Genomic DNA, 23,011 nt, shown 5'->3' with positions numbered 1-23,011 from the left:
CGGGCGGGGCGGGAGGCGGGAGGGGGGCCCGGCTCCTGGCCAATCACAGCCCGCCGCCGCCCTCTCACGCCCAATCAGCGGCGGCGGCCGGGCGTGATCGCGGCGTGCCGCGGGGCTGCCGGACGGGAAGGGCGGCGCGTGGGCGCGGCGGGCGGGAAGGGAGGGGGCGGGGCCGCGCCGCGCGGCGGGCGGGGGAGCGCGCGCTGGAAACTGGGGGAAAGGTCGACGGGGGCGGGGGGGCGGGGCGGCGGCCGGGAATGCCCGCGCGCGCGCGCGGGGGGGGTGTGGCGGGGCGGGGCGGGCGGGGGCGCGGCTCCCCTCCCCCCACCATCCCCCGCGCGCGGTGCGTGCCGCGCGGCACGCAGGCACCCCATCCCCTCCCCCCCCCCCTCCGCCCCCCCCGGAGTCCGTTGAAGAATCTCCCAATTAGAGCGATAAAACGCAGCCAAAAATAAGCTTTTTTTCCCTTCCCCCACCCCCCGCGGGGTTATCCGTCCGTGTCGCTTCCGCCGCCTCGTGGGGCGTGACACCCTCCCGCTCCAGGCGGGGGACACGGAGGGACCGTCCCCCACCGTCCCCCTCCCGCCGCTCGCCTGGCTGGGCGCGCCCACCGCCCCTCCGCATCGCCCCCCCAGCGCCCCGCCTGGAACCCGGTCTCTGTCTTTACATACAGGACGGGGGGGGGGGAAGGGACCTTAAAGACCATCGAGTTCCAACTCCCCCGCCACGGGCAGGGACACCTCTCACCAGAGCAGGTCACTCAAAGCCCCATCCAGCCTGGCCTTGAACACCTCCAGGGATGGGGCATCCACAGCTTCCCTGGGCAACCTGTTCCAGTGCCTCACCACCCTCACAGGAAAGAATTTCCTCCTGATATTTAACCTAAATCTCCCCTCTTTCAGTTTAAAACCGTTACCCCTCATCCTATCGCTGCACTCCCTAATAAAGAGCCCCTCCCCATCTCTCCTGTAGCCCCCTGTAGATACTGGAAGGGGCTTTAAGGTCTCCCCAGACCCTTAGAATCATAGAATCATAGAATCATCTGGGCCAGAAGGCACCTCCAAAGGTCATCTAGGCCGACCTCCCCGCAGTCAGCAGGGACACCCCCAACTAGACCAGGTTGCCCAGGGCCTCGTCGAGCTTCACCTTGAATGTCTCCAGGGAAGGGGCCTCAACCACCTCCCTGGGCAACCTGTTCCAGTGTTCCACCACCCTCATGGTAAAGAACTTATTCCTAATGTCTAATCTAAATCTGCTCTTCTCCAGCTTAAAGCCATTGCCCCTCGTCCTGTCACTGCAGGCCTTTGTAAACAGACCCTCCCCAGCCTTCCTGTAGGCCCCCCTCAGGTACTGGAAGGCCGCTATTAGGTCTCCATGGAGCCTCCTCTTCTCCAGGCTGAACAACCCCAGCTCCCTCAGCCTGTCCTCGTAGCAGAGGTGCTCCAATCCCCTGATCATTTTGGTGGCCCTCCTCTGCACCCGCTCCATTGGGTCCATGTCCTTCTTATATTGAGGGCTCCAGACCTGCACACAGTGCTCCAGGTGAGGTCTCACCAGAGCAGTGTAAAGTGACTTCTCCTCTCCGGGCTGAACAACCCCACCACCGTCTCCCCCCGCGGGGACTGCAGCAGCCGGGGCGGCTACGAGCCTTTATCATAGAATCATGGCATGGTTTGGGTGGGAAGGGGCCTTGAAAATCATCTAGTTCCACCCCTCCTGCCATGGGCAGGTGACCGTGACCCTGACCTCCCACCCCTTCATTTTTTAGGGAAAATGCTGTCCGTGCCTACAAAGCACGATGGGGGTGGCGGAGGGTGTGTGCCCCTTCCATGAACCACCAGCTGCCCCTCCTGAGACCAGAGCCATGCGCTCCCTCCCCTTTCGAGGGAAACCTTTCGGGAATCATAAAACTCGGAAAACGCTGGGCTTTTTCCTTCTGCGTTTCTCTCCCGTTCCGCTGCAGGTGGGATGGGATTGCGTTTGCCTCTTCCCTGCTTGTTGGAGCAGAGGCAGGTTCTGGGCATAGCGCTTCCCCGCCCAGCCCTTAGTCATTTACAGCGCCGGTTTTTAATTGAGCAATAGCATCCGAAGGCAGCATGGCGGCCTCGCCGGCAAGGAAGCGGCTGCGGGGAAGCAGAGGGCATCGCCGCTCCTCATTCCCAGTGGGATCTTTTCTCAGGCCACGCTCCACAGACTCTGTCCCCGTCTCCCGAGCCCCCAGCTGGAAATCGCTGGAGCCGGGGCTCCTGGCGTGGATGCGAGGGTAGGGTAGATGGTTGGACTCGATGATCCCGAGGGTCTTTTCCAACCTAGATGATTCTATGACTCTAAGAGCCATCAGAAGACATGGTGTCACACCTCTGTGCCCCGGCTCGCGCCAGAGGGAAAGGGCGTTCGATTGCGTTCCCTTTGCTGAGCTAAAAATGGCAGCTAAGGGTTTTGGTATAAATCCTCAGAGCTCCAACCAAAATCAGCCGGTCTGCCTCCTTCTGCCGCTGCCGGCTGAGGCAGTGTTAGATGAGGAAGGAGCATCTTCTTCATCCTCGCATCGCATGTCGGGGGTGCTGATGGACGAGAAGCTGGACATGAGCAGGCAATGTGCTCTCGCGGCCCAGAAGGCCAATCACATCCTGGGCTGCATCAAAAGAAGTGTTGCCAGCAGATCCAGAGAGGTGATTCTGCCACTTTACTCTGCTCTGGTGAGACCTCACCTGGAGCACTGTGTGCAGGTCTGGAGCCCTCAATATAGAAAGGACATGGACCTGATGGAGCGGGTCCAGAGGAGGGCCACCAAAATGATCAGGGGGCTGGAGCACCTCTCCTATGAGGACAGGCTGAAGGAGCTGGGGTTGTTCAGCTTGGAGAAAAGGAGGCTTCGGGGAGACCTCATAGCGGCCTTCCAGTACCTGAGGGGGGCTACAGGAAGGCTGGGGAGGGTCTGTTTACAAAGGCCTGCAGTGACAGGACGAGGGGCAATGGCTTTAAGCTGGAGAAGGGGAGATTTAGATTGGATATTCGGAAAAAGTTCTTTACCATGAGGGTGGTGGAACACTGGAACAGGTTGCCCAGGGAGGTGGTTGAGGCCCCTTCCCTGGAGACATTCAAGGTGAAGCTCGACGAGGCCCTGGGCAACCTGGTCTAGTTGGGAGTGTCCCTGCTGACTGCGGGGAGGTCGCACTAGATGACCTTTGGAGGTCCCTTCCTGCCTGGACCAATCTATGAATCTATGAATCTATGTCGGAGGCAGAGCCTGGGTCTGAACCCACCGGAATCTGAGCCCCCAGCCCTCACAGCCTGGAACTTCTCCCCGCTTCCCTTTCCTTTCCCGCGGCTGCACTGAGGTGAATATTAACGCAATTAATATTATCTCGCATCTCTGTACCTCTGCCTACACCCACCCCCTTCCCTGGGGGCTTCGACCAGCCGCAATGTACAGCCACGCTCATGGGGAGGACCCACGCTGGCTGTGGGCTCCCTCCTGAAGCCAGCCTCCTGGAGCGGGGCCCAGATACCCCCAGTGCCCCTTTCCAGAGAGCTCGGAGGCGCCTGCCCGTGTGGGTGGCTGCAGGTCACCCGTGTCCCTGCCCAGCAGAGCCATCCCCCTCCAGCCGCCCCCTGCCCCGGCGCTGCCGTTGCTCCCGCATCCTCCGGATCCGGGTACCCTTGGGTGCTATAAAGGCCCATTTAACCCAGACCATTGGCAAACACGCTCCAGGGAAAAGCCTTCTTTGTTGGAGATAGAGGCTGTCTTTGTTCCGATGTGGGCAGGAGCAGATGGAAGGTGCTCCGGCGGAGGGGTGGGGAGGCTCTGCTCGGGCTGCCTTAGACTTTCTCCCGGGAAGACGAGAAAGAAGCCAAGCATCGCGTGCGAGCGGGAGGGGAAATATTTAACACTGTCGTCTGAAAACAACAAAAGGGCACACAGGCAGCTCTCCTCCATTCCCTTTTTTTTTTTTTTTTTTTTTGCAGATAATTACACGATAAACAATTCAAAAGAGACGAGAGGAAGAATATTACGGGCTCAGACAGTTTTTCCCGGTGTTTACCAGCAGTTAAAAATAGAGCAGAGCAGTTGTCTGGGGCGCAGCTTTGGAGTCAGGGCAGTTCGGCAGCGGCGTCTGGCTGAACGCAGCCACGGGCGACCGTGGCAAACGCATGCAGCCCAGCCAACGGGGCGGGATGAAATAAATATAGATAATTGCAATCCCAGCCCCCCTACAGGAGACGTGAGAAGGTACATGGGAAGGAATGAAGGACCGGGGATGCAGGTGTGGGATGTGTCTCTCCATCCTACTCTCCCTCCTCTGTGGCGCACCTGAAGGATGGAGCAGTCGGAGCTGCCGCAGCCTCGGATTGCCCCACAATGTGCTTGCCGGGCTGACAGCAGCAGCCAGAGGAGAAACTCCCCACCACAGAGCAAATGGGGAAACTCTGCCAGGTGGTGCCTGACACCGGCTGATGGAAATGCCTTCACCAGCCCCCCCAGGTGAGGGCAGGAGTGGGACCAGAGGGATTCACCCAGGGGGTGAACGCACCCACCTCGGTGGGAATAGCAGAGTTATAGAAGGGATTTACAGTCACAGAGTTATGTATGGGATATCTGTGAAGAGTAGAGGAGGGAAAGGAAGAAAAAGAGAAGGAAAAAGAAAAAAAAGCAGAGAGACCAACAAGGAATATTTTTCACTAGAATAATTTCTGAATGCAACAGCAATGATAAATCCAGGGGCTTTTGCACAGACTTTGACCCCAGCTGACAGTGAGGGTCTGTGTGAGTGATGTTTTGATGGATCGCCTCTTTCCTAGCAAGTGAGTGGGCACAGCCCTGCAGACCATCCAGCCTTTGGCTGCTCCCATGCCTGTCGCCATGCCTGGCAGCATCACAGAGCCGGAGGGACACGCTCCCTGTGTGCCGACATGGCAGAGCTGAAGGGGCACGTTCCTGATGTGCTGGCATCGCGGAGCTAAAGGGACACACTCCCAACATGCCGACATCGTGGAGCTGAAGGGGCATGCTCCTGATGTGCCAGCATCATGGAGCTGAAGGGATATGCTCCCTATGGCTGGCATTGCAGAGCCAGAGGGACACACTCCCAACGTGCCAGCATCGTGAAGCAGGAGGGGCACACTCCCAACATGCCGACATCATGGAGCTGAAGGGGCATGCTCCTGATGTGCCAGCATCATGGAGCTGAAGGGATATGCTCCCTATGGCTGGCATTGCAGAGCCAGAGGGACACACTCCCAACGTGCCAGCATTGTGAAGCTGGAGGGACACACTCCTGATGTGCCAGCATCATGGAGCTGAAGGGACACGTTCCCTATGTGCTGGCATTGCAGAGCCAGAGGGACGCACTCCCAACGTGCCGGCATTGTGGAGCTCAAGGTACACGCTCCTGATGTGCCAGCATCATGGAGCTGGAGGGACACACTCTCCACGTGCTGACATCATGGAGCTAAAGGGACACACTCTCCACGTGCCGACATTGTGGAGCTAAAGGGACATGTTCCCTATGTGCTGGCGTTGCAGAGCCAGAGGGACACACTTCCGACGTGCCGGCATGGTGGAGCCGAAGGGACACACTCCCAACGTGCCGGCAGAGGCGAGCGCGGTGCCGGGCAGGGAAGGGGAGTGCAAACGTGCGGTCCCTCCACGCTGTCACGCTGCGTGTGGGCCAGCTGCCGCCGGGGAGATCTCATCTGTCGCTGCGGGTGATGGAATAGCACAGCAAATCCCCCCCCTGCTGCCGGGCCGGGAGCCCCAGCCCTCCCCGGCAAACTGCCTACGTGTCTGCCGGCAGGGACAGGCTGTGACACAGCCGGCTTTGCCCAAAGGGAGGAGGAAAAGCTCCGTCCTTGCGTGCCATCCCCAACTGGTGCCAGTCAGAAGCCGACTTCTTCCTCGCCTGCATCTTTTCGTATTGGCTTCCAGACACAGGCCGAGCTTCCAGCAGGAGGGTAAGCGCCGGAGCAGCGGGCAAGCAGCCGGCACGGCGTAAGGGAACACAGCCAGGTGACGGCAAAAGGAGAGGGTTTGGAGAGAAGAGTCACGCAGACTGTTTCCCACTTTATTTTGGACTCTGGGTGCTGATAAAATAAACACACGCTGCCAGTTATTTTATTTTTTTTTTCTCTCCACTCCCCAAAACATGTTTCTACCTGAAAAAACGCCGACTGCATCAAACACTTCCCGAGACCTGGCAGTACTGCAGAGGGAAATCACCGCTCCACCAGATTTTTTCCAAGTATGTGAAACATAATGTTTACCAAATTAAAAAAAATCCAATCCACAAATATTGATTACAGGTGAGGACCGTCCAGAGACCCACTGTAATACAAATAATAAAGTAAGTGACAGTAATAAGTATGACACACTAGTGCACCATCTGCTCGCTCGAGTGCACCATCTGGTTTTTCCACTGCTGCTATTCATGCCCTGATCTTATTTTAGTGGCAGCAGAAGATGGATTCGAATAGCAGCAAAAATAAAAATGACGTGTTATTTATTTATTGTTCTGCTTTAAGTGGATGTCTTCATCGTTTTCACCATTCTCTTCGCCTCAGTGTTACTGTTAGCTGAACCCACCCGTGTTCTCTGACACACGGTACATTAAAGCATCAGCAATGCTGACAGATGTTCCCCTCTCTTGGTCATCTCACAACTTGCTTGGGCAGGCACCAGGCCTGTGTGCAAACACATGTTTCATCCTGAATCATCTTTCACATTTTATTATCCCTGAAGTGTTTTCGTGCAGCACCTGGATGCTGGGAAGATGTCCCGTGTGACCAGGGACCGAATTCTGGACCGTCGGACATGGCTCACGCTCACAGCTGTGGGTGACTGCTGCCACAGACTTTCACCGGACTGGAGCGGCCTCACAGATGGAGTTTGCAATGGTGTCCTCGCAGACAAAGAGAAGGTCCTCCAGCACCAAGACTGCCATCTCCTCTAGGACGTTGTCCATATAGATCTCCATACCTGTACAGCACCGAGCACAGCATGGTGCCAAGCCCAGGGGAGGTCTGGGGGCAGGGAGGGGGATTTGCTGATCACGGGCATCCAGCTGTCTCATCAAATGTCTTCAGTTATCTCATGAAATGTCTTCAGTTATCTCCTCACTAGCTCTCGGCCAAGGTCCTTGCATGGTCAGAAGAGGTGGTCGATGAGTCTTCCCACACGGCCGCAGCGGGCAGCTCGCCGGGGGTGCTTTGACCAAATGGGGTTTGTTTAAGACCACGGCACTTCTTGCCATTCCTCACACCACTTCTGGATTACCTGGCTGATAGCAGAGGGGTGTACGTGCCCTGGTAAACAGTCCCTCTCCAGCTCTGGGTACTGTGTCTATTAAACAGACACAATCAAGTATGGGACTTCACCACTGACAAATACATTTTCCATTAAGAGCCGAATAAATAAAAGCCACCTATGTTCTTCTGAGCCTTTGGGGTTTTGGAAGGAGAAGTCAGTAGCAATTGAGTCGCTTAACAGTTTAAATCCCTGTCCTACTGTCTAAGGGGGGTGTCTCACCCCGGTGATGTCCGCATCCTGTCCCTGCCCCAGCTAAGGAGCTGGAAAACCAAAATTCCTGCTCTTGTGATACTTCCCCAGCAGTGCTGCTGGTCACAGATGACTCAGTCTCCTCCACCCCCTTCCACAGAAGCTGAACGTTACCCCACTTGCTACTTGGATGAAGAATGCCGCCAGGCTGGGCTGCTGAATGTGACTTCATATAACTTGATGCTGTTTCCCGTAACTGGTGCTTGCTTGGACTTACTCGCTGCTACTCCCCCTGCACAGCTGAGATCCTAATGCCCCCCTTCAAGGCACTTTCCCACTTTTAGTTTTACACTGTTCACTTAAAAAGGGCACGGAATCCCTATTTTTTTCCCAGCATGGGTAAATCCTTATGTCAGCCTCGGATGTGCACTTCCCCGCCACTGCTGCAGCGCTTCAGGATGGTAAGGAGACACGTGAAACAACCGATGTGAAAATAAACGCAGGCTCTAATTCCGCGCTGTGGCTCTTCTGGTTTGTAGCTGCGCTGTTTCCCCTTCCCGAGATCAGGTGACACTGTTTTCACTGGACTTCTTTCCCCTCAGGCATCCTTCCACGGTGCCAACAGAGCAGAGAAACCAGCCGGCGCCGCAGGGCTTTTCCAGGGGGTGGGTGTTGGCCGGGGGTGCCCCCATCTGCACTCCCCACCTCGGGCTGCTCGGGGTGAGCTGCAGCCCTGGGGAGCGAGGGGCTGCAGCCAGGCACGTGCTGCGGCTACCGGACTACAAACCATTGGAGCCACCCGGGATGCCGCCTCCTCCGGGCTGCGTCACTTCACCCAAATCTTACGGCCGGGATACACAACTGTCCCTCAAGAATTATTTAGGCTCTTCAGGTCCCTCCAATGTACCTGATGGGAAGAGAGGCAGGAGACTGTCTAATGCCAAAATCCGCATTTCGTACACCAGCTGTCACCCCCAACGTGCCCAAGGGTCTCGCTTCCCCCCCCACAGTGTAGGTGAAATACTTGATGCTTTCCTGCCCCGCTGGACTATTGCAGGGCTTTGCTAGTCAATGTGTTCCCGGGGCTTTCAAACTGAAGGAGCTTCATCCACCTTCTTCTCGCTACAGATTTTCTGTCCCTTCAGCTTTCACACTGTATCTGCCCTTCCCTGTAAAATCCGATTGTGCTTCCCGTTAAAAAGAACCTCCCGCTTCCAGAGCGAGGCCTCCTCGCTGCTCCATGGGCATCCTGTGCTGCTGGGATGCTGCCCGGGAGGAACTCACTGGCTCCGAGTGAGTTCCCAGTAATGAAATAAGCCTTTTAACTTCTGATGGCTCACTCCACTCAAAACAGTTGCTTGGGCTGTTTTGACGTCGGGATTGCCTTTTTCCTCTCCCAGCTTTCTAATTCAATTTACACATAAACCCCATTTACAATATATTCAATACCCAGCTCTTTCCTCAGCGTTCAGTGTTTTTGGAAATGGAAAGCTGGAAAGGGGAGAGAAAAGTAGCATAAGAGCTGCTTTGCCCAGAGCAAAGCCTTGAAATCCAGGATCTTCTCACCTCCAGGAGAGCTTGATCTCGCGATCTCTGCGATGCCTGTGACGTGGATCCCATCTCTACTTAAAATCCACCGTGGCTGCAGCAGGAAATGTTGGGTGTACTGGGAGATGTCAGGGGGCCAGCAAGTGGTTGCCTGGCACTTGGTTGTGGTTTGGTGAAGATGTACTGATGGGCCACCCAGGACTTGAGCCTCTGAGGCTGCCAGGACACGTATGGGGTGATGCTGCAGGGCTCATGGCACAGTGTCTGGCCAGTAACACGCATCACCATCCGGCTGCTGGTCCTCTCCTTGCATCCCATCTTCAGGCCGCTCGTCTCACCCATGAGGAAGGGTGCACCCTTCCTCCTCTCACCTCCCGCTCAGGCCTCGGTCCTAGCTGCTCTCGCCATCGCATTCTCTGAGTCTCCACTGTCCCCTCTGAGACAGCCCAGTACCAGTAAGAATCATTTTACTTTCATATTTATAACAAAATCACCACTTCCTTTCTCTGAGCTCTTGGCACCATTTCCTCCAGGAGACCCACCACATACTTTCACAAGTCAAGAGGCACAAACTGAAACACAGGAGGAGCTTCTGAACATCAGGAAACACTTTTTCACTGTGAGGGTGACCCAGCACTGGCACAGGTTGCCCAAGGTGGTTGTGGAGTCTCCAACCTTGGAAATATTCAGAAGTGATCTGGACACGGTCCTGGACAACTGGCTCTGGGTAACCCTGCTTGAGCAGGGAGGCTGGACGAGATGATCTCTGGAGATCTCTCCCAACCTCAACCATGCAGTGACCTTGAGAAGAGCAGCCTGAGGATGAACATTTATGGATAGGATGGGAAAGGCCACAGACTGGGTGGAAATGCTGCTTTCACCCCTAAACCTTCCCCACACACCCGTAATTCCCAACATCATGGTCAAACTGAGTCCTTGCCCACAGTTCCTTCTGCTCCACAAGCACCACCCCTCCTTTCCTCCCAGGCCGAGTGATTGACCGAAATAAGCTGAGCTGTGAATACCCTGCCTTTGACCTGGAGGTCTGCACTTCCATTTCAGAGCCAAAGATGAACTTGGCTGGCTCAGAGCTTATTTTGTCCCCAGCTCCATCAGTCCCAGGCCAGGTCCTCCTTCTCCCTTCACCCGGGCACGAAATCCCAGCGCCGTCGCAGCCACCCGGGTCCCCGCCGGACAGATTTCCCCCTGCTATCTCTGCATTTTATGGCATTCCCAGGGCCTGTCACGCTGCATTACATCCGCCCCAGCGCCGTCGTCAGGGAGCTCCAACGTGCTTCATAAAAGCCTCGCCATGTACCTTCGGAGCAAAACAAGAGCGGGGTAACGGGTAGGTGTAACGCAGGGTGAAGAAAACCCTCGAGGATCAGAGAGAGAGGCTTTTCAAACCAGGGTGCTGGGGGGAAATTCTGCCAGTAAATTAAATATTGAAAAATTTGATGGCATTGAATAGCATCATTAACCCCAAGCGTTTAGGAAGTGGAAGGCGAGGGGTGACTTAAGCAGCAACAGATTTTCTGTTTTTAGTTTGCCATCGCTGCTCTTACACTTCCCTCCTTTTGCCTCGCGCGTTACCTTGACCTGGGGCTTCCTACACGGCGAGTCCCGACCAGCCTCTCGCCTGCAGCCCGAGCTCTTTTATAAGCGCACAGAGCAGAAGCAGGAGGGAGAGCAAGGGCCAGTTTGAGGCTCAAGACCCACAAGATGGGGACCCAGCGCTGTCGTGTCTCCCCCCCCACCCCCCCCCCGCAAAGGCCCTTGCCCAGCGCTGGCTGACGGGCTCAAAGCAAAGTATTTCAAGCAAGAAGAGTCACAGAGCAGCGACTACAGAGACACGACCCGCAGAGCTGACCACCCAGTGATCGTTTTTACTTTATTTACTCATTAATGTTTGCAAAGCTCGTGTAATTATTTACTTTAGCAAAAAAAAAAAAAAAAAAAAAAAAATCAAGCAAACCTCACCATGACAGAATTAAAAGCGGCATCAAACCAAGCGCTGGCAACAGCCCTGGTTGTTGCTGGTGCCGATCCCTGCGCTCCTGCGCCCTTGTCCCCAGGCACCCGTCACCTCCCCCAGTGGGGCCGAGCATCGCCCCACGGCACCGTCCCTACTGATGGCAGTGGCTCCAGCCAACGTGTCACCCCAGGCCGGGGGACCAGGGTCTGCACAGGCAGGCACCCACGGAGCGGGCAAGTCGGTTGAAGCCAAGCTGCCTGGCAGTGGTGGCCGGACTGTCCCCTCTTCACCCTGAGCCATCGAGCCCAGAAACAGGGAGCGCAGATTCAACATGTCAGCAGGGGCAGCGCTGCCCAGCTGGGGCTCTATCTGGCTCCACTAGGCAGTGGGGAACCCCAGGACTTGATTTTCCTGGTGCTGAGGAACCCCAGGAGTTGATCCACCTGCCTTTCACCTTCGCTCCAGATTTCACTCCGATTTACACCATCTTTGCCAGCCTGGTGGCAGCAGCCACCCACACACCAGGCTCCATCATCTCTCACTGCCATCCATCCTGGGGCTGTCCCCCCACCCTCCAGGCATCACACCCCCAGGAGGTACACTTTTCCACCTCGTTCCTGCTCTTCAGAGCTGCTGCCAGGCTCAGCCACGCACCTTTCCTCTGCCCGGCACGTGCTTCCCACCCCTCAAACCGCAGCGGAGGTGACCGACGGGCCACCTGAGCCAACCAGCGCTAGAGCGGGAGCACCACCATTGACACCGGTCACCGGCTGGTATTTGCACACGCATCTGCAGCCTGCGGGGTGGCCCTGCTGGAGAGGTGGCAAAATAAATAACGTTTAAGCCAGCGGTGACGCCATCCACCCCCGAGCTGTGTGTGCAGGCAAACAGATTGATGGGGTAATGGAGCAGTGCCCTGTGCAAACCACCAATGGCACCAAACACCCTGCAGCCACAGCAGTGGGGAGAGGAGAGGGAGAGGAGAGGGAGAGGAGAGGGAGAGGAGAGGGAGAGGAGAGGGAGAGGAGAGGGAGAGGAGAGGGAGAGGAGAGGGAGAGGAGAGGGAGAGGAGAGGGAGAGGAGAGGGAGAGGAGAGGGAGAGGAGAGGGAGAGGAGAGGGAGAGGAGAGGGAGAGGAGAGGGAGAGGAGAGGGAGAGGAGAGGGAGAGGAGAGGGAGAGGAGAGGGAGAGGAGAGGGAGAGGAGAGGGAGAGGAGAGGGAGAGGAGAGGGAGAGGAGAGGGAGAGGAGAAATATCCCTTCTGCAGCACCATGAACTATGCAAAGGCACCCAACGAAGAGCGCTGGTGGTGCAGTAGGGTAGTCCAAGGACAAGCAGTAAAACGAGTTATAAGAACTCTTTTTTTTTTATTAGAGCAATTTATCTAATTGAGTGGTCATCTAAATATCGTCTAATATTAATAATGTAATCATAACAACAAATTAAATAAACTAAAATAACAAACCAACCAACCAGAGGAGTATGTAAGCTCCGTGCTCTTTCAAAGCCTTGAGGAAAAGCTCCTGCAGTTAATTCGTGTAGACAAAAGATCCTTGAAACGGCTGTAGAATTCAGCTTTCCCATACAAAAAAAATAAAATAAAATAAAAAAAAAAATCAGATCTTAAAAGCTTAACTAAAAGTTTGTGATATCAGAGCCCCAGGTGACACCCTAGGGAAGCAGCACGGATCTCCCTGTAAGGCTGCCTGGCTTGGGAGTTCAAAGCTGCACTTTTGGGAATCATGCAGCTTTCCCCCACTGATGCTCCGCCGCAGGTAAGAGCTGCTTGAAAACACACCGTCTTTAACTTTGCTAGATGAACAGAAACGGGCCGACAGGGTAGCAGGAAGAAGGGGAAGGATGGTGGAGGCACACACGGACACTGCATAAAGGCTTTGAAGACGAAGCTACCACACGCCCAGAGGCAGCAGCAGCAGCGCTGCCGATTCACAGGGGGTCCATCACCACGCTGAGGGCAGGCACAGCCCGCACCAGAACTAGAAATAAGTAATTAGTTACCTGCCTTTTTCTAGCCCCAAAAATCTTCTGCCTCCCACGCTGCTCCCCAGCGAGCCTCAGACACACCAGTGCAAGCCCAGCCGTTAGGAAGGTGCCCCAGGGCAGCACCCAGCAAGCGCTGCAGGGGCCGGGGAGGCAGCTAAAGCAGAAGCTTGGCGAGACATTTTCTAACGGTGAAAACCCCTCCAGACACCAGAGCAACAGGGGCGCACAAGGTGGCCATGCCCACCGTGCTTCTGTTCAAGACCATCAGGCATCACCCACCTGCTACAGACCTGAGCTCACCGATGGCTTTTGGTTTTGTTTTGCTGCCAAAGGAAAGCATCCTTCTCAAACTACACAGCTTCCCCATGCTCAGAAATGAATGGGATCGGTTGAAATCAAGCAGGGAATCAGAATGGGACCAATCATTTCTTACACGGGAATAACAGCAAGGCCATGGCACTGGGATTATTTCCTTCTGCAAAGGGGAGAAACTACTAAACGATCACTGAAACTAAGTGATTCTGTTTCATAGATCCCCTGTCCAAGGCAAAATAGAGGGGGAAGGGCAGATGCGATTACTAGATAAAAGACTCATAGTTAGAAATGAACATATAAAATTTAATAGCTTGGTTTAAAATACATTTTTCAATTAAAAAACAGCAGGCAAAACCAAAAAAAATCAGTTTCATAAAACATACATGACATTGCTGCTACTGTTATAAGACCCGTGTCCCAGAATATCTTATAGTGGAAAACAATCGTCAGATTTAGTTCACATACTTCATTAAGCAGTAAAAAGAAATAACGTTCATGTCAATCCTACCTCTATAGAGACTCTAAATCTACTTCCCTGACCCTAGACTGAGTTTCTGTAATAAAACTTCCATTTTCAATAAAAATGTGTAAATATATATATGTATTCTATATATCAGGTTTAGAAAAAAATTCCCTTGCCATAGTAACATTATTCCCCATGACTGGTGAGGGGAAGCCCAGGCGGCGGGTTGGTCGGCTGGCTACGAGTCCCGTGGCTGCTCTGCAGGTGCTGGATTCCTCTACGGGGTGGCACTCGTTGGCCACGTCTCTTCAGCAGCGCGCCACAAGCCGGCCTCTCTCTCCTTTGGGTTCAAGCCCACGGGCTCTGTCCACGTGCCCAGAGTCATGGATGCATCCACACGGAGTTTGCTCGACTCCAGCCACAGAGCGGAGGGGGGGACCACACGGTGCCCAGAGTGCTGGCAAGTCCCCGTGGGGCCCATCAATGGAGGAGGAGGAGGAGGGGAATGGAGCGATCTATGACCCAGCTCAGGATTGGTCCAGACGCAAATCCCAAAATACTATGTTTCATGTAAATCATTAAAAAACACGGTGGGGAGGGACTTCAGGTGGTCACCTAGTCTCAGCACCAAGGGAGAATCAAATATAACTGTGACAGTCCAGAGCTACGTCCACCCAGCCTGGCACTAGAGACCTTCGATGCCAAACACCACCGCCTCCCTGGGCAACCTGCTCTTCTCACTCGGGAAAACGACCTCTACATCTAACCTGAATTTCTTCAATTTACACCCAACTACTTCCCACTGCGCTTGTGATGGACCAGGAGAACACATGCTGGGAGGCTGCTCCCCCCAACCTTCTCTTCTGAAGATGGCTCTTCACTAGGCAACTCATCCAACCCTTCCTCCTCACAAGCCATGAGCTTTGCCTGGAGGACCGGGCGGTCTGGTCTCTCTGGGACACCCGACAGGACCAGGCTGTGCTGGAAGGGCCGGGCTCGGCACAGGGCAGAGCGCTCCAGTGGAGGCCTCGGCCATGCCAAGTAGAGCAAAAGGCAGGTCTCCAATTTCTTGCAGGTCATGCTCCCGTTTATCAACTCAACCCAGCATTTGCCTCCCTCTTCCAAACAGCAGCATGACACCGCTGAACAACATTCGGTTACGATCTGTTAACCTTTAAGTCGAATTGTTAACCATTAAGTAGAATCATATCCTACTTTTCCGGACTATTTCTCCAGCCCATCCAAATTGACCTTCACGTCCCAGGTGATGCACCTGCAGCTCTTCCCAGCCTTGTGCTCGCTGAAAATGTTATAAACATCTCTTTCATTATCCAGATACCTAACAAAAACACCGAGCGACGCTGGACCTGGTACTCACACTCTTCCGCTCACCCTCTAATGCAGGTTTTTGCCTTAGAGCCAAGTGCTGCTGTTTAAATGTTCCTCTCTCACTCGCCACTAACTAAAGGGCGCCTTTCCTTCATAAGCACATGCACGTGATGAGTAAATACTGTACAATCTACTGCAGAGCAGTATTTTCTGGAGGTGTTGGGCGCTCCCAGCTGGGGGTAGGCTCAGGAGGCCTGCTACCAGCTGCCCCTCTGTCTGGTCTCTCCACCTCAGCAGGGGGTCAGTGCCTGGCGACGTACACACGCCAGGAACGCTGAACCTGACTGCAGCCCTTAGTCCCCGCCAACGCTGGGCCTGCTGAGCTGGGACGCTGCCCTCCTCTCTCAAAAGCCTCGCCTGTGCCCTTCCAGCTGTTGACATCCTATAACCTTGCAAGCTGTCTCCGACCCACGAGCTCATCCAGCCTGAGCTGCTGTGGTGGGCAGCGTTCAGCTGAGCCTTAAGTACACTGCTAAAAAAAAAAAAAAAAAAGAAATAAAATAAAAATCCACCCTCCAGGAGACCTTCTTCCTGACCCCCAAGAAGTGAGATTTCAAGGAAACTGCATCTGCTCAGCTCCCTCTTGGGACCCAGCTCTCAGACTTGGCCCAAACTACCTCCCAGGGCAGCAGCACGCAGCCGTTTCAGGGCTCAAATTGGCAGTTCATCAGGGAAGCCAGGGCTGCCGTCACCTTGCTGTGCAGGAGGGTTTGGGAGAGAGCCAGAACCTTTTTCCTTCCACGTAGGAAGATCCATGTCAAACAAGCAGGTCTCTTGTGCCTTCTGTGAACGTACAAACGTGTGCTCACCTTTGGTGCGTGTTAAGGGTTTGTCCGTTTTTAAATAGTTACATTAAATATCTGTTTTCTCTGTATATGGCATCCTTTTAGATGGGCTTCATTGCATATATTCACGGTATATACAGAACACCATATTTTATATATATTATATATCACTTGTATGTACACATTTACAAACCTTCAAAAATATATTGCACTTATATACAATATAGCTTCATCTGATGAGAGTTCACACAGTTACTAAGGCGAGTTCTTCATAAGCAAGGCAGTTTTACATTTCCCTCCCAAATGACACGAGTGATTTCAACAGTCTGCCCCTGTTCAAGAGTAAACATTATAAAGACTTTTCTCCAACCTGCACACAATTCCTACTAGTATCAATTAGTAGTTTTGCAGCTCTACCTAGCAGAAAACAGTCCAATAAAAATGGTATTAGCTGATAACGGGCTCAAACATGGATACTGAATAGATAAATAAGATATCACCACTCTAAAAGGCCACCTGCCAGGGGTTTTCCCCCCCTCCTGTATTTACTAATGTTTTATACATGCTCTCTATTTAATCACCAATCTTTGCTCGCTCATTTCAAGTGCAAATAAGGTCATGAGCATTACAATGTTCTTTGGAAAGAACAGAAACACAAATGTATTAAGCTAAAACACTGCTCTGCTCCCCAGAACAAGTCAACACCTGGCTTTCTTCTGGAAAAGGTGATTAGTGTTTTGCCCAATATCCTAAATTATGGGAAAATGTTCACTTGAGACCTTTGTTTAAAATCCGCAGAGGATCCATGATCTTAGATCTCAGTGAGAGTGAGCTTGTAAGATCCTCCAACTTCTTCAATCTGCAACTGGAAGGTATCTTCATTAGAATAGTGTTTCACAATGTTATCGTCCATGTTGACCAGAATTCTGGAAAAATAAAGTAAGTCAGGGAAATGTTACTGTACTAAATGACAAAGACAGCAAAGGTTCCCTCAAATCTCAGGGAGCCTGGCCTGTCCAGAGGTAATGCAAGATCCCTGCTCACCTGTCCCTGACCCATACAGCAGATCTACCTGTCCTTATCCAAACCTGCCATCAGGGCTTGCAGCCATGCTTCTAGGATCTGAATGAAAGGGGTAACTGGCTCCCAGAGCAGGGAGGGAGGGAGATCTCAGAACTGGCAGAAATCCTTCAGAAGCTGCGGACACTTTGGAACCTCCAGGCTCTGAGCTGGTTTGTTTGGCAGCTATAAACAATCAGCACAAAACCCTATGCCTGTTTCTTGCATTTGCAGGGGAGCGTACACACACACACAGAGGTGTCCTTAGCAGTGGTTTAACTACCATCAATTCAAACCTTTTGCAGTTATCCTGGTGGGTCAACTCCGCTATGAAAGCACAAGCCTTGAAACTACATTCCAAAGCTGATTAAAGGATGTATTTTTCCAGCCAGAGGGACTTTGGGGAAGGGGCTAAGACAATGAAGTGACTTTAGAGGAAAAAAAAACAAACAAGAAAATAAGTCAGACTACATATCTCTATAGGACCCTTCTGGTCTTCTGGTCTATCAATGACATTGAAACAGGACTAGTATGTTGCGTCCACACACACATCTTGGGGCCACACATTTTGGGGCCAGTCATTTTTCAGTGGTCCCCAGTGACAGGACAAGAGGAAATGAGCACAAGCTTGAACATAAGAAGTTCCACCTAAACATGAGGAAGAACTTGTTTACTTTGAGGGTGGCAGAGCCCTGGAACAGGCTGCCCAGAGAGGTGGTGGAGTCTCCATCCCTGGAGACATTCAAAACCTGCCTGGACACGTTCCTGTGCAACCTGCTCGAGGTGGAGCTGTTTTGGCAGGGGGGTTGGACTAGATGATCTCCAGAGGTCCATTCCAACCCCGTATCATTCTGTGATTCTGTGAGCCACAAATGGCATTTGCATTGCACAGTGCATGGAGGAATTACAAAGCAGATTTGCCTACAAGTTTGAAAAAAGTAGTTCACATTCTCAGAGAGTTGCATACTCACCCTTTTTTACATTTTTTGAAGATTTTTCCTATTTTATCGAAAGGAACATCATACTTGTCAGATATCTAGAACAAAAGAAGGAAAGAAAAAAAGCATTTGTGAAGCAAGGAGGCTGCTGGCACTGCCCTCCACTTACTACTTTACTGAAAGGAACAATAAAAGGTCTGCAAATCAAAACCACCACTCTGCCCCATAAAGGCAATATTAAATACTGAACTACAGCATAAGCCTACAGATGAGAACCCCGCCTCTGCAGTCTGCCAACTTCTGTGCAAAAAATTCTATCATGTTCTAAACTTGGCCACTGGATTTCTCATACAGCACCCTCCTGCTCCCACAATGAAAAGCCCACGCAGAAAAAAACCCCACCCCACATCCTGGTTCTCATCCTCTCTTGGCGCTCTCGTCTCCTAGCATATAGAAAACCATTTTTAAGTTCAGTGTCACAGGGATCAGGTGAAAACCAGTCATCACAGTGGCTGGCACAGAAAAAAAATAGCAACAAAGCAAAGATCTCTGCTGCTAAGGACAGGAGTGGATCAGAAATGTCCCCCTTTCCCAGGAGGATGGCCTCAGTGTAAAACCACAGCCACTAACCATGGCACTTTTTATCGTAAAAACCTCCAGAAAAATCAGGTCAGTAACCAAAGCCTGGTTTTACTTTGGTAAATTGCTTTTATCACACCAACAGCAAGTAACAAACCGACATGCCATTGCAGGAAGCAAATACACTGGGGGTTTCCTCCAAACTACAGTTGTAAGTTCTTGGTTCCTTGCTTTATGAAGTGAAACAACAAGGGCGCAGCTTCACTGAGGAGAGGACTTCATATAGCCTTTACTCTCCCTCCCCATTAGCCCCTTTCTCCATGCTGCCTGTGCTGGCAAAGCCCCACAGCCAGGAAGAGATTCAGGTCACAGAACCATCTCTGGGTCCCAAAACTAACAGCAGGAGCTGGCTGCGCAGCCCCAAGCCTCTCTCCTCTGAGCACTGGCAAGGCATTAGTCACAGAAAGAGGCAGCCAGAAACGTCAGTTTTGAGCTCGTGCCAAACATTACACCATTCCTCGGAGTTAAGCTCTGTACTTCCTTTGCAGCACTGCAGCAGCAGGGTAGTGGAAGGCTATTTTGGAAGTCAAGCACCAGAGAGCAATTTCACGCACGTGTGCACAGATATATAAAAGCCTTCAGGCACATTCAGAAGCTGGGACTTGGACCTCTTCATAAGCAGGTTATGAAAGGGGAGGGGAGGTCCCCAAACAAAGCTTTGAAAAACTGAAATAAACCCAAACCACTGAACACATTTTGGAAACCACTCCATCTTCTAATTAAAACAACCTCTCCGACATGAAGGACATCGACAGCGGGAGTCTGTTGACCGTTGTTTGATGCAGCAAGGAAGAGACCTACACAGCTGCTTCTGCAGCTTGGCCAAAGCAGAGCCTGCATAAGAGGCGAGCCTAGGAGGTGCTCTCTCCAGCTGTGCCTATCATTTCGGGATTATGTCAGGTATCCAGTCATCAAGCTTGACACACTTGGACTTTCAGGAAGGCTGAGAAACACCTCCTTACACCCAGACCCCACAGATGTGGGTTAAGACACTTAAAAGTCCCTGCAGTCCCTTAATAATGAATAAAGCATTATTTACATTAATGTTGATGATATTGAAAGGAAATTGGCCTTATGCTTCTTATCCAGAAGAGCAGGAATATGTGGACACAAGCTGCAATTGAGAGTCTAGCTCCTGTGACCGTCTGGTGTCTAAGGACTGGGTAGCAAGGGACTGCACTCAATTCTTCTCAAACTTGTGGCAGGGACTATTAAACAGCTGTATCACTTACCGCTTCCATTAACCCTTTCAGAGACGGCGTCTTTAACATTAGTGCATCAAAGACTTCCTCTGACTCTTTTCGGACATACAGCAACACTGAAAAGCAAATCGGAGAGAGGAATTTACTACATAATTACTCCTCAAAAACAATGTGTATATGATAATGGCTAATATACATCAATGTATACAATAATATACACTGAGGATCTCATGAAGAAATATATACATACAATACATACATATACATACAATATACAATACATATACATACAATATTCATACATATTCAATATACATTGAAAATTGCATCAAAATCATGCATAGGATTTGAGCTAGGTTAGCTCAAAATATACTTTTTGCACTCAAATACTGTGTGCTCAAACATCTTTGTCAAAATACTTCCAACTTTTTCACTATTTGCCATTTTCTCTACTACTTGAAAGAAAAAGGTTATGTTTAAAACACAGAAAGATGGAACGCAAAACACACAGCTTTGAGACTCTTGGGTATCTGTATTTCACAGGTCATCTGCCACAAGACTTTTGCACAGTAAAATGATTTGACACATGCTACCACAGCAGGTGAAGCCATCCTGGCCACCTCCTCATTTTTAAATAATTTATTTATACAGTCCTCTGCTCCTCCTACGCTGTCTTATTTCTCTTCCTACCCCTTGCCACGTTCCAGTAATACTCATACCACCCCAGCTGACATACAATGCAGACTTAGTCTCCTGCTAGGAGGGGAATGAAAGAATAAGAAACCCAATTAGGTGAGCAACCCTAGCGTTCTCAAGCTAGCAGAGAGTCATTGTGTATAACATCAGCCTCATCAAAACTGTATTAAGGCAGAGGAATAAGCCACAAGAGCAAGAAAGCTTGGACTTAACAGATTTGCTGTCTTTAATCCATCTTCTAATGACTAGGTATTGCAGGCTGTTCACAAGGGTTCAGCCGCCACAGCTTCGATACACCTGCAACACAGCCATTACTGACATATCTAATTGAATGAGGTGAACTCAGGACAGGACAGCACCTCGACGGGTTTCCTCTGCTAAAAGCAGGCTTAAAAAAAGAAGGAATGTAGATTTAAAAAATGAAGGCAGCACACCCACTCCCAGTTACAGCACAGGTCAGATGATACACCAGTCAAAGCAGAAAGAATCCCATGCGTCTCATTTTATGGCGTAAAGCAACAATAAAACCCAAGTAGTCTAATTTCCTTTTATAAAATGCATCCTTCCTTACTAGTTTATCCAGACTACAGAAGTGCAGCCCCATTAAGGTCAGGCTTGCCAGACTTAACCTTTGCTGCATCACAAGTTTAATCCTTTAAGCTTTGTCATGGTCCTTCCACACACAACTGTCATCAGGCAGGTAATCCACTACACCATGTCCAAAGGTACCTCTCATCTCCTTCCACAGCATCACAGCAACATTCAATCCCACATCAAATTGCAAAGGTGGACAAGTTAAAAATAAGCAGAATATTCTCTCCGTTTGGCTCTCAGTGGTGAACAGCCCATTTTCCGGCACCATGAAAGATGCAACGGTTTTACACCCAGAACCAGTTCTTGGCATTCATTGCTTAAAGTCCTGGAGAAGATTTCCAAAGTATTTTGTAGTGGATTATGTGATAAATTCTCTCCCCCAATCCACTAAGGAGATTGGTAAACTGCTCACCTCCCTCTAAGTCTACAGGTTCAGAGACAATTATTGCCTGAAAAACCCAGAAATTGCCCAGGAAAAACCCAGAAATTCTGACATTGTAAAATATTTGCAGAGCTGAACTACATGCTAATATACAAACTCTTTCTATTATTTCTCAAAGCCAGAAAGATTAGGCTAAAGTAGTCTCCAAAATAAATTAAAAAAAAAAAAAAAGCCTCTTTAACCTCAGATACATCTCTCTATCATGATGGAGAAATAATCCAATAATTCAGTCTCTGAAAGAAGAAAATAATACCTCTTTTTGGTTCTTCTATTCTGGCCATCTTATTTGGAGTAGCAATAAAGTCCTCTTCCCCAATATAGGCTCCTCTCTTCAGGTTGGAGCTGCCATTGACACAGCAAAAAGTTAGCAGCAGTACAATTACAGGGACTTACCCCCCTGTCTGAGGGCAAGGCTTCAGTAGGCTGAAGTAGCACAGCTCTTACCTTTCACCCTCCAGTTCTTCCGAAGCAACAGGAAGGACCTTTTAAAACAAAGGGGAGATTTTCTTGTCATATGCAGAAAAACACACGCTGAATTAGCTAGCTAGTGAGAACCTTATGTGGTACTCAGTCCTCGGAAAATACTACAAAGGGCTCCGAATGCTACAGAACAAAGTTGCGTAAGGACAGACCCATTAGCTGGCATAACGTGGTCTTGTCAGCAACACTCTCCCCATCCCTCTAAGTGCTACCTGTTAATAGCAACTTAGCAATAGCTTTGTTTGCGTTAAAGAGTCACGGGCATGGAACAACAGTCCTGCTGCGTGCAGCATGAGCAGAGGTCCAACAGCATCAAGTTGAAGGAGAGAGAACCCCTGAGCCTGTGGCAGGAGCTGCAAGGGACAGGCAGGTGGCTTACCCGCCCAACTCACTCGTAAGCACATCAGTACAGGACACAAGGGAAACCCAGGCTGTCAACCAGGGAGCCAGCCATGACTACTCTACTGGAAGTAAGATGCTTTGGTCCAAGTGATAAACATTGGCCTTCATTTTAATACACAAACAGTACTCGTGCTTTTATCCCAAACTAGAATTAATTTCCTCTTGTTCTCTTTCAACCTTGTATCAAACAACACTTTGGCCTAATCTTCCAAAAGTCAGTAAGCATCATCTTTACCTCTTTTCATAAACAGAAATTAAAGGATCTGAAATGAGAGAGGCGGGAACATACAAGAGCTAACTAGCTTTCTATCCGTACTGGCATAGAATTTTCTAACAGAGCTCAGCACTAGAGCATTCATAGGAAATCCATGCGGAAAAGTCAGCCTTACAGATGTAGTTTATTCTCCATTCCTGTTAGGAGTTTAGGCAATGCTCTTAAAAAGTAAGGTTTAGATTCTGTTAGAGCTTGCCAGGACTCCCAGCACAGAAAGTTCAAGGTTGTGAAACTTGGTTGCACTCTAATTTTTTCCCTTCCAGTTTCCTGTCAGCTGGGGCTTTCCAGGAACACCGAGGCAGGGTACTCTGGC

The 23,011-nt window shown here is 51.2% G+C and overlaps 1 protein-coding gene across 1 annotated transcript in view; it reads right to left on the bottom strand.

Annotated features, from left to right (window-relative positions):
- Positions 1–16,783: 16,783 nt before the first annotated feature.
- GRHL1 (grainyhead like transcription factor 1) overlaps positions 16,784–23,011 on the bottom strand; it is a 40,810-nt gene continuing 34,582 nt past the window's right edge. The window contains exons 12-16 of the mRNA XM_074153338.1: positions 21,987–22,024; positions 21,796–21,884; positions 19,841–19,926; positions 18,003–18,067; positions 16,784–16,898 (exon numbers count right to left, since the gene is read on the bottom strand). Coding sequence (XP_074009439.1) covers positions 16,784–16,898; positions 18,003–18,067; positions 19,841–19,926; positions 21,796–21,884; positions 21,987–22,024 — 393 coding nt within the window. The remainder of the gene's footprint in view (positions 16,899–18,002; positions 18,068–19,840; positions 19,927–21,795; positions 21,885–21,986; positions 22,025–23,011) is intronic.

The sequence above is a fragment of the Numenius arquata genome, chromosome 9, assembly GCF_964106895.1.
Source record: "Numenius arquata chromosome 9, bNumArq3.hap1.1, whole genome shotgun sequence".
Lineage (NCBI taxonomy): Eukaryota > Metazoa > Chordata > Aves > Charadriiformes > Scolopacidae > Numenius > Numenius arquata.
Note: the sequence above shows the minus strand (reverse complement) of the source record. Positions and strands in the feature narration are given on the sequence as shown.